This window comes from Xyrauchen texanus, chromosome 45 (assembly GCF_025860055.1).
Source record: "Xyrauchen texanus isolate HMW12.3.18 chromosome 45, RBS_HiC_50CHRs, whole genome shotgun sequence".
In the NCBI taxonomy this organism is placed as follows: domain Eukaryota; kingdom Metazoa; phylum Chordata; class Actinopteri; order Cypriniformes; family Catostomidae; genus Xyrauchen; species Xyrauchen texanus.
This window is the reverse complement of record NC_068320.1, coordinates 8,960,815-8,975,049: the sequence shown is the minus strand read 5'-3', so window position 1 is coordinate 8,975,049 and position 14,235 is coordinate 8,960,815. Positions and strand designations below refer to the sequence as shown.

Here is a 14,235-nt window from a genome sequence, read left to right as displayed (position 1 = left end):
TGGAACTGTTGCGATACGTGTAAGGAAACAGGCAATATATTTTTGCAAATATTTTGCCACAGTCACATAATTTTCATGAGATCAGGCTGAACACAACACATGAGATTTCTCACCTCTAATCCTCTTTTTCTCTATTAGATCTTCTGGCCGGCGTCCACCAGTAAAGTCGAAGAGTGTCAGATGGCTGGCAAAGATCCCACAGTAAGAACATGGACACTTTTAAAATCCTGGAATGTACTGGCCACCTCTTTTACGCCACTGATAAACAGTTCAGGCAGCAGCATTCTTGAATACACTTTCATTTGTTTGTTGCCTGGTGAAGTGATCATCCATCAAGCTGTTTTCACACGCTTTATTCTTCTTACAATCACAGCAATTAATTCAACTTGTCCTGAATTAGAAAGCACTAAGTATGAGCTGATTTTGAATCGATGTTTATTCTTCTATTTTGAACCGTTATGGCTGAATCACGAACAGATGCATGAGATGAGTCAAAATCAACTTTTATTTTTCCAAATTTTTAACAGTCATGGCTGGATTAGAAACATATGGTTCTGGATGCAGAGCAAAAGCTGTCTCCAGCCGTTGTGTGTCGCAGTGGGAGGTCACACCTTCCCTCTGTCACTAATTATGTGTGTTAGAACAAAGAGAATTGCAGGAATTGACTAGTGTTTTCAGCTGGCCAAAGAAAAATACACTGCATAGCATTTCCTTACACCCATGCCAGAATAGTATGAGGAAAATTATAATTTTTAAAGCTGTATTGGATCACCTTAAAACCTCATGTACAAAAAGGAATAGTACAACCAAAAAATCTAATTCAAATTTATTAATTGATTCACGCATACACTTTGGCATATCAAAACTGTTGTGTTAAGATGCATCACGGCAGGTTTCAAATCTTGGTAACACTTTACAATAAGGTTTGATCTGTTAACATTATTTAATTATGAATATTATATTATATATTAATTTGAATGCTAGTTAATAAAAATTAAATTATTAATTGTTAGTTCATGTTAGTTAATAGTGCATTAACTAATGGTAACAGTAACACTTTACAATAAAGTTCCCTTTGTTTAAGGTTTATAAAGGGGTTAATTAATGACTAATAAGTCATTTACAAATGCATTATAAATCATTAGTATGTGGTTATAACAACATGCATAAGAGGGTGACTCATTCAATACCTGGCAAACACTGAGCCATTTTACCACAAATGTTATAAATGCTTAATAACACTTATTCAACAATTGTAACTCCCTTGTTATGCTGAGATTAAAATCCATATGTTTAATCTCACTATAATAATATAGTTTTGCTGCAGTTTTACCTATATCATGAATTTATGTTTTTGATTAATACAAGTATAAATAAAAATGTTTACTAAACATTTATAACAAGTTAAAACGGTATTTGGAAAGTATTGCACGGAAGTCGCCTTTTTATTCATGTTGCTATAACTGAATATTAATGAATTATAATGCATTAGTAAATGACTTATTAGTCATCATTGGAGCCCTTTATAAATGGAACATTAATTTAAAGTGTTACCAATATTTTGAGTGAACAAAAATGAAGCCTTTATTTAGGACTATTAAAGGGATAGCCTCATGTCATTACAACCCTAAATTGCAGTGGATTTTTACTCACTTTACAGCTTGAAAAAACACCCAAAAGTATCTTAAAAGTAGTCCTTTTGACTCATGTGTCATATTCCAAGTCTTCTGAAGGCTTCTGATAGGTTTTTGTGAGATGAAAATCATGAACTAACAATGAACAATATATGTTTTTGTACAGCATTTGTTTATACAAATTAATACAAAATAAAAATTTTCATTGTTAGTTCATGTTAGTTAATAGTGCATTAACTAATGTTAACTGTAACATTTTACATTAAAGTTCCCTTTGTTATAGGTTTATAAATGAGTTTATTAATGACTAATAAGTCATTTACAAATGCATTATAAATCATTAGTATGTGGTTATAACAACATGCATAAAAGGGTGACTCATTCAATACCTGACAAACAGTGAGCCATTTTACCACAAATGTTATAAATGCTTAATAACACTTATTCAACAATTGTAACTCCCTTGTTATACTGAGATTAAAATCTATATGTTTAATCTCACTATAATAATATAGTTTTGCTTCAGTTTTACTTATATCATGAATTTATGTTTTTGATTAATAAAAGTATAAATACATTTGTTTACTAAACATTTATAACAAGTTAAAACGGTATTTGGAAAGTATTGCACAAAAGTCGCTTTTTTTATTCATGTTGCTATAACTGCATATTAATGAATTGCAGTGGATTTTTACTCACTTTACAGCTTGAAAAAACACCAAAAAGTATCTTAAAAGTAGCCCTTTTGACTCATGTGTCATATTTTAAGTCTTCTGAAGACCGGAAAAAATCCGTAGTTTAATTAATTTTGCAGTGAAAATCTTGACATCTGTTGCGCATTCCTGAGCACTTTGAGAAAAGCTTGTTCACAGTGGCACTTGTGTTCACATGAGAACTTGTGTTGTTTTAAGAGCTTAAGACCAGAATGTACATTGTATTGGAAAGTTTGTCCTCGATATTCGTTAAAATGTCTCCTTTAGTGTTCATTTTAAGTCATTTGGTTTTTGACAAGAGGGTGAGGAAATAGCCGAACTACCCCTTTAAGATTTGAACATATATTTGTTTTAGCTCTCCTAGAGCCTTTCTGCATCTCTCATTGTGTGTTTAAATTGGCATTACACTTTGGGTTTGCACCGCAGATTATTCCTGACTTTTAATTTGACTTTTCTTTGAAGCACTGCCTCTGTCAGGTTGTTAGGTTTCCTCCCCTCACAGGGATCTACCCCATCCCTCAATCCTGATAGGATCAGCAGCCACACGGGCAGCAGTGTGTGACCACTGAATCCATCAGCATCATTTGGGAACATTTTAGGCTTTTCTTTAACAGAGCTGTAAATGGTATTAAGACGTGTTTATAGAGCACTATCTTGTTAATTCTACCTGATCTGTGTGTGAACCGTGAGCTGTTAAGATGTCTTTTTTGCATTTGCGCGAGGAAAATGTTTATGTACCATAAATCTAGCAGTTAATAAAGCCAATGGAGGATAATGTTGAGATGTGCCACAGGAAAAGATACATGAATGACAGAAAGCTGGAAGAAATAGGAGAGTATGGTAGGGTGTATGCTGTTGGAAGTGTTGTTATTTTTCTGGAGCAGCTCTTGAGTATACATACTAAAGGAGAGCTGATACAGCTGCTGTTTTGCCACAGTTCGCCAAGTTCCAAACGGCTCCCCAAGCACTCATTTTATTTCACTACTCATCCCTCTCGCCCTGTTTTTCTGGGATGGATCATGTCCAGTTGGTTTGGCATCACTTTAGTTTGGGATTCCTAGATAGGCCTTGAATTCTTGCCTTATATAAACTCTCACTTCCTAAATTATAGGTTCTGATCAGTATTTTCTCTACTTATTTTAACTGGCATTATCAGTTTCCAGCTTGGTGTCCAAAACGGAAGACAAAAAGGGTATTAACTTGCTAACAGAATTATGTCGTACTAAATTACTTTAAAATTATATTTGAAAGTCAAACCTAAAAACATATATAAATAAAAAAAATACTGTTATTTTACGTTTTTAAAGAGACCCAGGTCTTTTCCATAATATGACAATTCAGTTCAAAATGAAAAAAAAATCACCTTAAATAGCATAAAATGAGTCTGTATGCACTATTTTTAAGTCTTCTGAAGCAATACAATTGCTTGTGTGAGGCTGTAATTTAAAGGGTTAATTCAACCAAAAAATTACAATTCTCTCACCATTTACTCACCCTCATGCCATCTCAGATGTGTGACTTTTTGTCTTCTGCTAAACACAAACAAAGATTTTTAGAAGAATATCTCAGCTCTGTTGGTCCATACAATGCAAGTGAATGGTGGCCAGAACGTTGAAGCTCCAAAAAGCATATAAAGTAAGTGTAAAAGTAATCCATACGACTCCAGTGTTTAAATCCATATCTTCAGAAGTGAGCCAGTCAGTTTTGGTTGGGAACAGGCCAAACTATAACTCGTTTTTTACTTTACATAATGCAGTCTCTATGCACAATCATGATTTCAATCTTGATTACACTTCCTAACACTTCAAACATTCCCAGAGCACTAGGAAATGTAATCAAGCTTGAAATCATGATCGCCAAGGAGACTGCTGATATCAAGATTTATAACTATTCCTGTAAATCGTTATTCGCTTATAATCATCCCCTCAGCCGAACCTCTGAAATGTAATTTGCGAAAAATGCCACGTTGAGGTTTATGAAAGGTTTCATCGTAACCAAATACAATGCACTAGTTCCAGCATGTGGGATGGAGAATGGGATCTGAGAGCTGCAGCGGAGGTTAGGATGACCTCAAAACCTCAGAATACAGGGCATGAGTCGTATGGACTACTTTTAAGATGTTTTTTGGTGTCTTTTGTAGCTTTACAGCTGTGGTCACTATGAAATGTTATTGTATGGAAAAGAGCTGTGTGAAGGTACTTCAAAAAATTTCTACTTAGGAAACAACATTAAGGTTTGGAAGGACAGTGATTAAATAATGATGAATTCCTTCAAACTATTTTTTAAGTGCAGCTTAATTGGTAAATAACTAAGTGATCTCTCTTTCTCTCCTCAGCATGGATGTGGAAACTTCTTGCGTGTGATTCAACCCTATAACAGGACACATATGTTCATCTGCGGCAGTGGAGCCTACAGCCCAGTGTGTGTATATGTGAACCGTGGCAGGCGTCCTGAGGTCAGTTTACACTCACTAATGAATAGCAGTTTGAATGTCTAATTTAGTCTAGCTTCATTTTAATATTACTACTATTTGCTTTAGAAATCTATATATAGGAAATGGTCTGTAAGCCTCTGTTGAGAAATACTATGGTTAAAAATAGGGCCCTAACTTTCTGGTAAAAATTAGTTTTTGTAATGTATCCCTGAGATGTTAACTTCAGGTCCTTTGGAAAGCCATCATTTAAACCAGCAAGGTGAGGGTATTTAGAGGTAAAAGGTGAAGTGTGTAATATTTATGATGAAGAGAAAATAAGAGAATATAAAGGAGAAGAGAAATTAAAAGAAGAAAACAGTAGAGGAGAGGAGAGGAGAGAAATTAAAAGACAAAAAGAGGAGAAAAGAGGAGAGAAGAGAAGAGGAAAGAAAACAATAGAAGAGAAGATAAAGAAGAGAAGAGATATTAAAAGAAGAAAAGAAGAGAGAAATGAAGAGAAGATGAAAGAAAAGAAGAGAAGTGAAAAGAAAGGGAAAGAAGAGAGAGGAAAAGAAAAAAGTGAAGAGAAAAGAAAAGAAGAGAAGAAAAAAGGAGAAGATACGAGAAAAGAAGAGATGAGAAGATAAGAAAAAAGAAGAGAAAAGAAAAGAAGAAAAGTGGAAAGAAAAGAAGAGGAAAGAAAAGAAATGAAGAGAATAGAAAAGGATAGAAGATGTAAGAAGAGAAGAGACAAAAAGAGAAGAGAACAGGGAAGAAAAGAAGAGAAAACAAGAGATGAAAGAAGCGATGAGAAAAGTAAAGAAAAGAAGAGAATAGGAAAGAAAAGATGAGAAGAAGAAAGAGACGAGAAGAAGAAAAGGAAAGGAGAGAAGAGGAATGAAAAGAAGAAAAGAGAAGAGGAAGGAAAAGAAGAAAGGAGATAACTGCAGAGAAAAGAAGAGATGAAAAAGGAAAAAGAAGAGAGTGAGATGAGAAATGAAAAGAAAGAGAAGAGAAAAAATTAAAAAGAAGAGAAACTGAAAGAAAAGAAGAGAAGAGAAGAAGAAAAAAGGAAAGAAAAAAGAGACAATAAGAGAAAAAAGAAGAGCAAAGAAAAGAAGAGAAGAGAAGAAGAAAAGGAAGAGAAGAGAAGAGAAAAGGAAAGAAGAGAAGAGAAGAGAAAAAAGAAGAGAAAAGGAAAGAAGAGAAGAGCAAGAGAAGAGAAAAAAGAAGAGAAAAGGAAAGAAGAGAAAGAAGAGAAGAGAAGAGAAGAGAAGAGAAGAGAAGAGAAGAGAAGAGAAGAGAAGAGAAGAGAAGAGAAGAGAAGAGAAGGCTTTGGAGTCCAGCAATTTACTTTCTATAAATCTTCCTTTGTTTGAAAGGCATTTTACTCTGTTTCAGCCCTCTATCCGTGTCCATCTCCCTCTTTCTGTCTCATTTCCTTGGCTGCACACCAGCTGGTCAGTTACAGAAGAAGAAAACTCTGGGAGGGGCGACCTTTAACCTTTCAAAGTGCGCAGATTAACTTTGTGACAGGACCACCCTGGAGTTGCTGTGTGATTAACATCTCTGCATATATTAGAGTTGCATGTGACGTCAGGATAAAATATGTTTGTTACTGGCCCACATTACGATACATTCGAAATTTCACTGCCAGCAGCACAGAACACAACAAACTGTATCCGTATGGCCTGCTAGCAGCCTGATGGGGACACTCTATGTCTCTGGTTTCTCTCACTTTCCGTGATTGGCCAACATCAGGACACTAAAGGAGGAGGAAAGACTAGTCTGGCAGTCGCTACGGAAACCTGGAAGCCTCCGGGCAAGTCTGTCCAACCAATCAGAATAAAGACAGCTCTCCAAAACCGCTGCACTAATGCATGCTAGGAAGTGACTTGTACTAGGAAATCTTTTTTATAAAGAGTTAAGCATTGGCTGTAAAACATTTCGAATGAAATTGAAAAAAGGTTTGAGAATGGGGAATGGGGAAAAATTATAGCAAGTGCTCATGTTGGAGTGTTTTGTCTCACATAGCCAAACTTATGACTATCAGCTTTTTTTCAGACCCTTTTGAAAGTCCATATGTGCGTTTTTGTAAATAGGTTTTTTTGTTTGTGTTTTGTGATTTGGCAGGAGCAAGTATTCCACATCTCTTCACGGGCCGAATCAGGCAAAGGGAGGTGCTCCTTCAACCCACAGGTCAACACTGTCTCGGTCATGCTCAGTGAGTGCTGCCGTCTTATTTGTCTTTACCTGCAGGTGACATTTTGTCCCGCACACTTCCCTTCACACTATCTTACACGTGTTCTCTTTGTTCATGACCCCATAGTGTCACCAAACACCCACATTTTGCGGCTGTGTGCCCCCCTACAGATGTGATCACATAGGGTCTCAGTGCTGCCCCTTAATTCTTTGATCTTTAATTGGCTAGTTGGTGTTGGGTTGCTGTTGAAACAGCTATCAGGCTATATGTTACATGCACATCTTTGCTTTCACACTCTAGAGAGCCATTTGAAAGCACCGGAACAGAAACACACTTACAAACACACAGAGATCCAAACACTCAGTCAGCACCATTTCTCATTTTATGCCCCATGAGAACTGATACACTCCGATACACTATATATATATATATAGTGTATCGAGTGTATATCTATATATATATATATATATATATATATATATATATATATATATGTATATATATATATATATATATATATATATATATATATACATTATACAGTATACAGTATATACATTATTATTATTTTTTATTTTATCCCCTTTTTCTCCCAATTTGGAATGTCCAGTTCCCACTACCTTAGTAGGTCCTCGTGGTGGCACAGTAACTCATCTCAATCCGAGTGGCAGAGGACAAGTCTTAGTTGCCTCAGCTTCTGAGACAGTCAATACGTGCATTTTATCATGTGGCTTGTTGTGTATGACATTGTGGTTAATTAGAGCATGGGAGGCTCAACTCATCGTGACCACGGGGAGGTTACCCCATGTGACTCTACCCTCCCTATTAACCGGGCATATTTGGTTGCTTAGGAGACCTGGCTGGAGTCACTCAGCACACACTGGATTCGAATTTGCAACTCCACGGGTGGTAGTCAGCGTCAATACTCGCTGAGCTACCCAAGCCCCCACAGTATTATTATTATTAATATTTTTAAGCTATATTTCCCAGCCCACACACATGGCCAAATATAATATGCTATATCATTCCATAAAGTAAAACAGTTCCTAGCTGTCTATACAACATCAAAGCCTCACAGCCCTCAACATGACAGACCATAGCCTTCACTGTCTGTTGTCTGTCTGCAAATTTCAACCATACACTTGGCCCTTAGCTGCACACGTCAACCACGGGCCACTGTGTAACAGATTGATGAAGTGATAGAGTAATGGAATGACAAAAAGAAGGAGAGATATGAGGAATGAAGATAAGTCCTTATTAGAGCACACCGCAAAGAACAATATAGCCGCAATAAATCGATATGTCCCATATTCAACAAACAGTTCAGTCCATTGCAGAAATGGCACTTTTCATAACAGATAGGTGCAGTAGATGTGCACCATAAAAGTTTTTCAAACTTAATATATATTAATGTATTTCAGTCATGACAACTCTCCTCAAAACATACACAGTTATGTTGGGAATATAAGACATGCTACTGCACAATTAGAAATGCACAAAACATGCTGCTGATTCACAATTATACACACATACAATCATCTTGATTCAGATCTAGACAGGTGGTGCTGGGGAGGAGGATGGTTTCAGAGAGAAAACTCTCTTAGCAGTGAAATGTTTTACATTTTCAATGTAGAAGCAAATTTCAAATTCAAGAGAAATCATGTTAACTACAAATATAATGCTAGTTATTTGTTTTAATCTATTGACAGCCCTAGTTTAAATGATCTATATTTTCAATAATCTGAATTTAAATGAATGCATGCATTCATTCAACAACGAATATACACATTTTCACTGAACAAGTGAACTCTGTTAGATCTATTATGTGATGAAAATGATTGAAACACAATGTTTCTACGTGTGTGTCTCAGATCAGGAGTTGTTCTCTGGCATGTACATTGACTTCATGGGGACAGATGCAGCTATCTTCAGGAGCCTGACCAGCAGGAACGCAGTGAGGACGGACCAGCATAACTCCAAATGGCTGAGCTGGTACAAACCTTATCTGTTATTTTATGTATCAACATTATTATAATGTATATTTTGTCACATCTTGAGGCTCTGTCAGAAAGTGTTCATAATTTCAATACTTTAAAAAAACACTCTTTGGAGGGAATTCAATAAGAGTGAATTGTGTGAAGTAAAAGCGCTAGTTATTTGCATGTGCTTCAATGCACTACAGGAATTATGCAGGTCAGGCAACGGCGCAAAACGCGCCCAGAAAACCTGTGCTGAACTCTGTGCTGGGACTGAACAGCATTACTCACTACTGTGATCTAGACACTTGAATCACCTCACCTCTCGACTACACCACGCATCTGGATATATGCCAGGTTGCCAGGAATGACAGTGATTATTTAAATATTCAAGACAGTTTAAGCGCTGATTGCGCCTTCTTAAACCCGATTGCGGGAGTCCAAAAGTGGCACAACTTTTCAGTGAACTCGCCCCTTTATATAGCATTAAAGCTGAAGTGTGTTATTTCTTCAACAAGCACCACCAAATGGAATTGCAAAAATTATAATTTCTTTCAAACTGGTTTCCACGAAAATCTTCCCCATCTACCACTATTTGTACATACAGATATTCCCAACCCTATCGCCATTGGTTGAGCCAATGTTACTGTGTTGGGCTGGTCTGGATCCTCAAATAAACAGAGGAATGTTTTGAAAGCAGCACAGAGCTGTAATATTGACAGTTTCCAGGGAAATCGACCTGCAAATGATTTACTTATAGTTAACTCTGCATATTAAGCTGGCATAAAAGAAGTGTTTTAACATTGAAAAAATTGCACACTTCATTTGTAAATGACATGTTCAGGTTCCAAGTCATTTTGGTGAAATAATACACAAGCCACAAGCTAAAAACAGTTTTTACCCACGTCAAAGGAACTGCTTGAGGTCAGGATAGTTTCAGTATCTGTTTACAATGATTCCACTAGAGAAATCAAAATATACTCTATGTGCTTGATGCACCTACATGCATCTATCTTTTGTGTGCTACAATCCAAATATTCAACCTGAATAACATATTAGGTCTGAATATGTGAAACTGAATTATATATTTTTAAAACAAAAGTACATCATATTTCAAATGGACATAAGTGCCACGGAGAGAGGTTTGATTCTGTAACATATAGATGATATACTTATGTCTATTTTGTTGCTCATGTAGAGCAAATTAAAAGGTTAGTTAACCAAAAAATGAAAATTCTGTCATTATTTACTTACCCTAATCCTAACCTAACCCTAACCTTAACCCTCACTTCATTACAAACACATAAGACTTCCTTTCATCCATTGAACACAAAAGAGAAGAATTTTAGCCACCATTCATGTTCATTGTATTGAAAAAAGATGCAATGTTGAGGCTAACATATTGATGAGTAAATGTTCATGTTTGGGTAAACTATAGCTTAAATTGTCCCGTTAAGCTGTAAATATTCTTTTGTTTTGACTAGAGCCAGTATTCATTGATGCCCACTTGATTCCTGACGGCTCTGATCCGAACGACGCCAAGCTCTACTTCTTCCTGCGTGAGAGACTGACAGATATTAGTGGAAACACTAAGAACATCCACACGATGGTGGCGCGAGTGTGCCCTGTAAGTGAATTCAAACACTTCAAGACAGGCGCTGTATGGTAGCAAACATGCTCTGACACGTAAAGGCACCATCCCATTTGCCAACTTGAAACAACTCGATTCTGGGAGGGGGATGTCACACCTAGTGACTGTTTCTTGCCATTCTCTCTTGGAGGTCTATCACACTCATACTGGGTGACAGCACATGTTGTAGAAAGTGTATGACTAGGCAAATACTTCAGTGAGAAAAAGATTTACATTCAATTAACATCTTATGAGTCATTTAAGTCTGGAAGTACACTAGTAAAACGTTTGGTGATACAAGCATCATGGAAATCAATTGCCATTTGCGATATGTGGCTTTACATTTACTGAGGAAAATATTTGGATCAGATCCAAGCAGGACAATGACTCTCCATGTCAAACCCTCTTTATATTAGGTGTCTTTAACTATTATGTAATTAAGCCTAACCCTAACCCTAACCTTACCCTAGCCCAACCCTTACCCTAAACCCTAAACCTCAGTAGCAGCAAATGTGAATCTTGAAAGAATTACATAGTAGTTAAAGACACCTAATGTAAAGTGGGACCAAAAAGTCTAGTTTTCTATAGGTATTCATTGGGGTGGCTGTGGCTCAGGTGGAAGAGTGTGTCGGTTGCTAATCGCAGGGTTGGCGGTTTGATTCCTGGCCCACACAACTCCATGCCGAAGTGTCTTTGGGCAAGACACTGAACCCCAAATTGCTCCCAATAGCAGGCTAGCACCTTGCATGGCAGCTCTGCCACCATTGGTATATGAGTGTGTGTGTGAATGGGACACAGTGTAAAGTGCTTTAGTAACCTCTAAGGTTAAGCACTATATAATTGCAGACCATTTACCATTTTATGTCATTGAAAATCTTTCTATTTAGAACGACACTGGTGGGCAACGTAGTCTGGTGAATAAGTGGACCACATTCCTTAAGGCTCGCATGGTATGTTCGGTTTTGGAAGAGGATGGTACTGAGACCCACTTTGATGAGCTTGGTGAGACTACAAACACACACACACACACACACACACACACACACACACACACACACACACACACACACTCATGTTGTGTTTCCATGTTTTATGGGGACTTTCCATAGACATAATGGTTTTTATACTGTACAAACTTTATATTCTATCTCCTAAACCTAACCCTACCCCTAAACCTAACCCTAAACTTTCTGCATTTTTACATTTTAAAAAAACATAATTTAGTATGATTTATAAGCTGTTTTCCTCATGGGGACCGACAAAATGTCCCCACAAGGTCAAAAATTTCGGGTTTTACTATCCTTATGGGGACATTTGGTCCCCACAAAGTGATAAATACACGCTCACACATACACACACACACACACACACTCTCTCTGGTTCTTCTTAAAAGGTTAGTTTGCCCCAAAATGAAAATTCTGTCATTATTTACTCACCTTCTTTCTTCCATAGAACACAAAAGGAGATGTTAAAAAGAAGTTTCAGTCGCCATTCACTTTTATTGCATGGAAAATAAGATAGTATGGCTAACAATAGTGACTGCAGCTATCATTCCATCTAACATCGATTGTGTTCAACGGCAAAAAGAAAGTCATGCAGGTTTGGAATAACATGTGTGGGAGAACATGATGACAGAATTTAATGGACAAATTCCACATATTATGTTTATAGCTTCCTATTAATATTATCGGTCACTAACAATAACACAATAATTTTAGCTTTTGCTCGTATTACAGTTTAATATAGCCATAGTCCATTTGTAAAGCTTCTCACCTCATTGAAGTCATGTTACTATCATAAAACACTCAGTACAATCCATTTTTCACAGGAGAGGCTAAGTCTGTAATAGATTTACACTCTTTCGCCTGTTTTATTATTGTTAGGCTGCATGTCTCACTAGTGTAGAACTATATTGTTTAACAAGGTGACAAATTGTGGGGCAGATGTTCAGTCACTGAGTGAGCGGGTGTCTCTTACCTTCCAGAGAATGTGTTTTTATTGGAAACAGACCACCCAAAGGGCCTTCTCCTCTTTGGAGTCTTCACCTCCACAAGGTAAAGCCAACAGCAATATTAGGCCACTAATGTGTGGATATATGCATGAGTGTGTTTTGTGTGTCTTTTAGCCAAATATGGGTTAGACGAGTTTGACACAGAGGGGATGCTGGGAATTTTTAGAACATGGGATCACACCTATGGGTGCTGATGGGAGGAAAAAGTCACAAATTTAGTCGTTTCTCAAAATGTTGGTAATTGATTTCATAAGGTCATTCAGTGGTGTTTCAATATGATACGTATGTGTTGATGTCAGGGATGTGTCTAGAGGGGTGCAGGGTGGGCTTAACCCCTCCCCCACCACCACCACCAATCGAAAGTGCAGCAAAGGTTCAGATTGTATCAAAATGGCACTAATGGCGGATCCGCATACAGTATGTGTGACCCAAATTGTGTTATCAGCACAGCCGCTTGGCTTGACCGCACCACCTATTTTTTTTTTCTTGACTGGTGCTGTGTGCATCCACTGTGCGTGTTTGTCTGCACATGTGCTGGCCATTGACTGTGCTAAAAGAGTGTCACAAAGCAGTTGTAGTGCTCATTCATAGAACGCGTTCCTATTCCTTCGTGGTCACAAAAGTATACTCAGAAAGGCAACGCAGATGTCTGGGCACGATCCAATCTGGAACATGAAAAATTAAGTATACCCAGGCCTTAAACTTAACCCTAACAGAATGTGCTGGAATGGAAGATAACACCCCCAATCTTTATTCTTTCCTGTGGGTCAGTTCATTAAATTTATTGGGTGTTGTCTTGTGCCAGTCGTAGATTGTGCTTGATTGTGTGTGTGAGATATGGTTGAACAAGGTGAGGTTTCGGTCAAGGTTTCTGATCTGAACTGTGTTTTAATTCCCTAAACAAACACACTAATCAATGCACCATAATTCTCTGAACTGCAGAACCAAGTAGGATCTGTGTGGTTCTCCTAATGAAGCCAACTTAAACAGTTATGGCTTCTTTGTCCATTCCCTGCTCTGTTATTCCTCGTCATATAAAATGTTTCGTCCTCTACCTTTGTTTCAGTGTTTTGCGATTAAACAAAGACACTCTTTGTCTCACAGTTTGATACAAAATTTACAATGTCAAGCCAAACCACGCTGTATCCCTGAAAGTAACCAAAATGGTGTCAGTTTTCCTATATGAAGTCTTCTGGATAAGCATGCTACATCATCCACTGCAACCCAAGACAATCAAGAACGATGTGTTATTTAAACAAAATGTCTTTTTAATGTCTGTTTTCCTTCCCATTTCCGTTAGTCAAACGTGTGTGTTTGTGTTTTGTGTGTAATTTCTTCCAGCTCTGTGTTCAGAGGCTCTGCTGTCTGTGTGTACAACATGGCCGACATCCTGACGGTCTTCAATGGACCATTTGCACACAGGGATGGGCCCAACTTTCAGTGGGTTGCTTTCCAGGGCCGGATTCCTTACCCACGACCTGGAACTGTGAGTCACACACCTTAATATCCGGATCTAGCCTTGGTACAGCCACTCCATTTATAAAAACATCATACAATGTTGTATCCCTAAAAGTAACCAAAATGGTGTCATCCTGTGGGATTTTCCCCACATTTTTCCATATTTAGAAATAACAATGTTTTACACAGTAAGAAAT

At 37.4% G+C, this 14,235-nt stretch overlaps 1 protein-coding gene across 1 annotated transcript in view; it reads left to right on the top strand.

The window, feature by feature from the left end:
- LOC127637779 (semaphorin-3C-like) overlaps positions 1-14,235 on the top strand; it is a 72,635-nt gene that overhangs the window by 38,444 nt on the left and 19,956 nt on the right. Inside the window, exons 4-11 of the mRNA XM_052119042.1 lie at positions 139-201; positions 4,683-4,802; positions 6,894-6,984; positions 8,835-8,953; positions 10,423-10,566; positions 11,457-11,571; positions 12,554-12,623; positions 13,922-14,066. Coding sequence (XP_051975002.1) covers positions 139-201; positions 4,683-4,802; positions 6,894-6,984; positions 8,835-8,953; positions 10,423-10,566; positions 11,457-11,571; positions 12,554-12,623; positions 13,922-14,066 — 867 coding nt within the window. The remainder of the gene's footprint in view (positions 1-138; positions 202-4,682; positions 4,803-6,893; positions 6,985-8,834; positions 8,954-10,422; positions 10,567-11,456; positions 11,572-12,553; positions 12,624-13,921; positions 14,067-14,235) is intronic.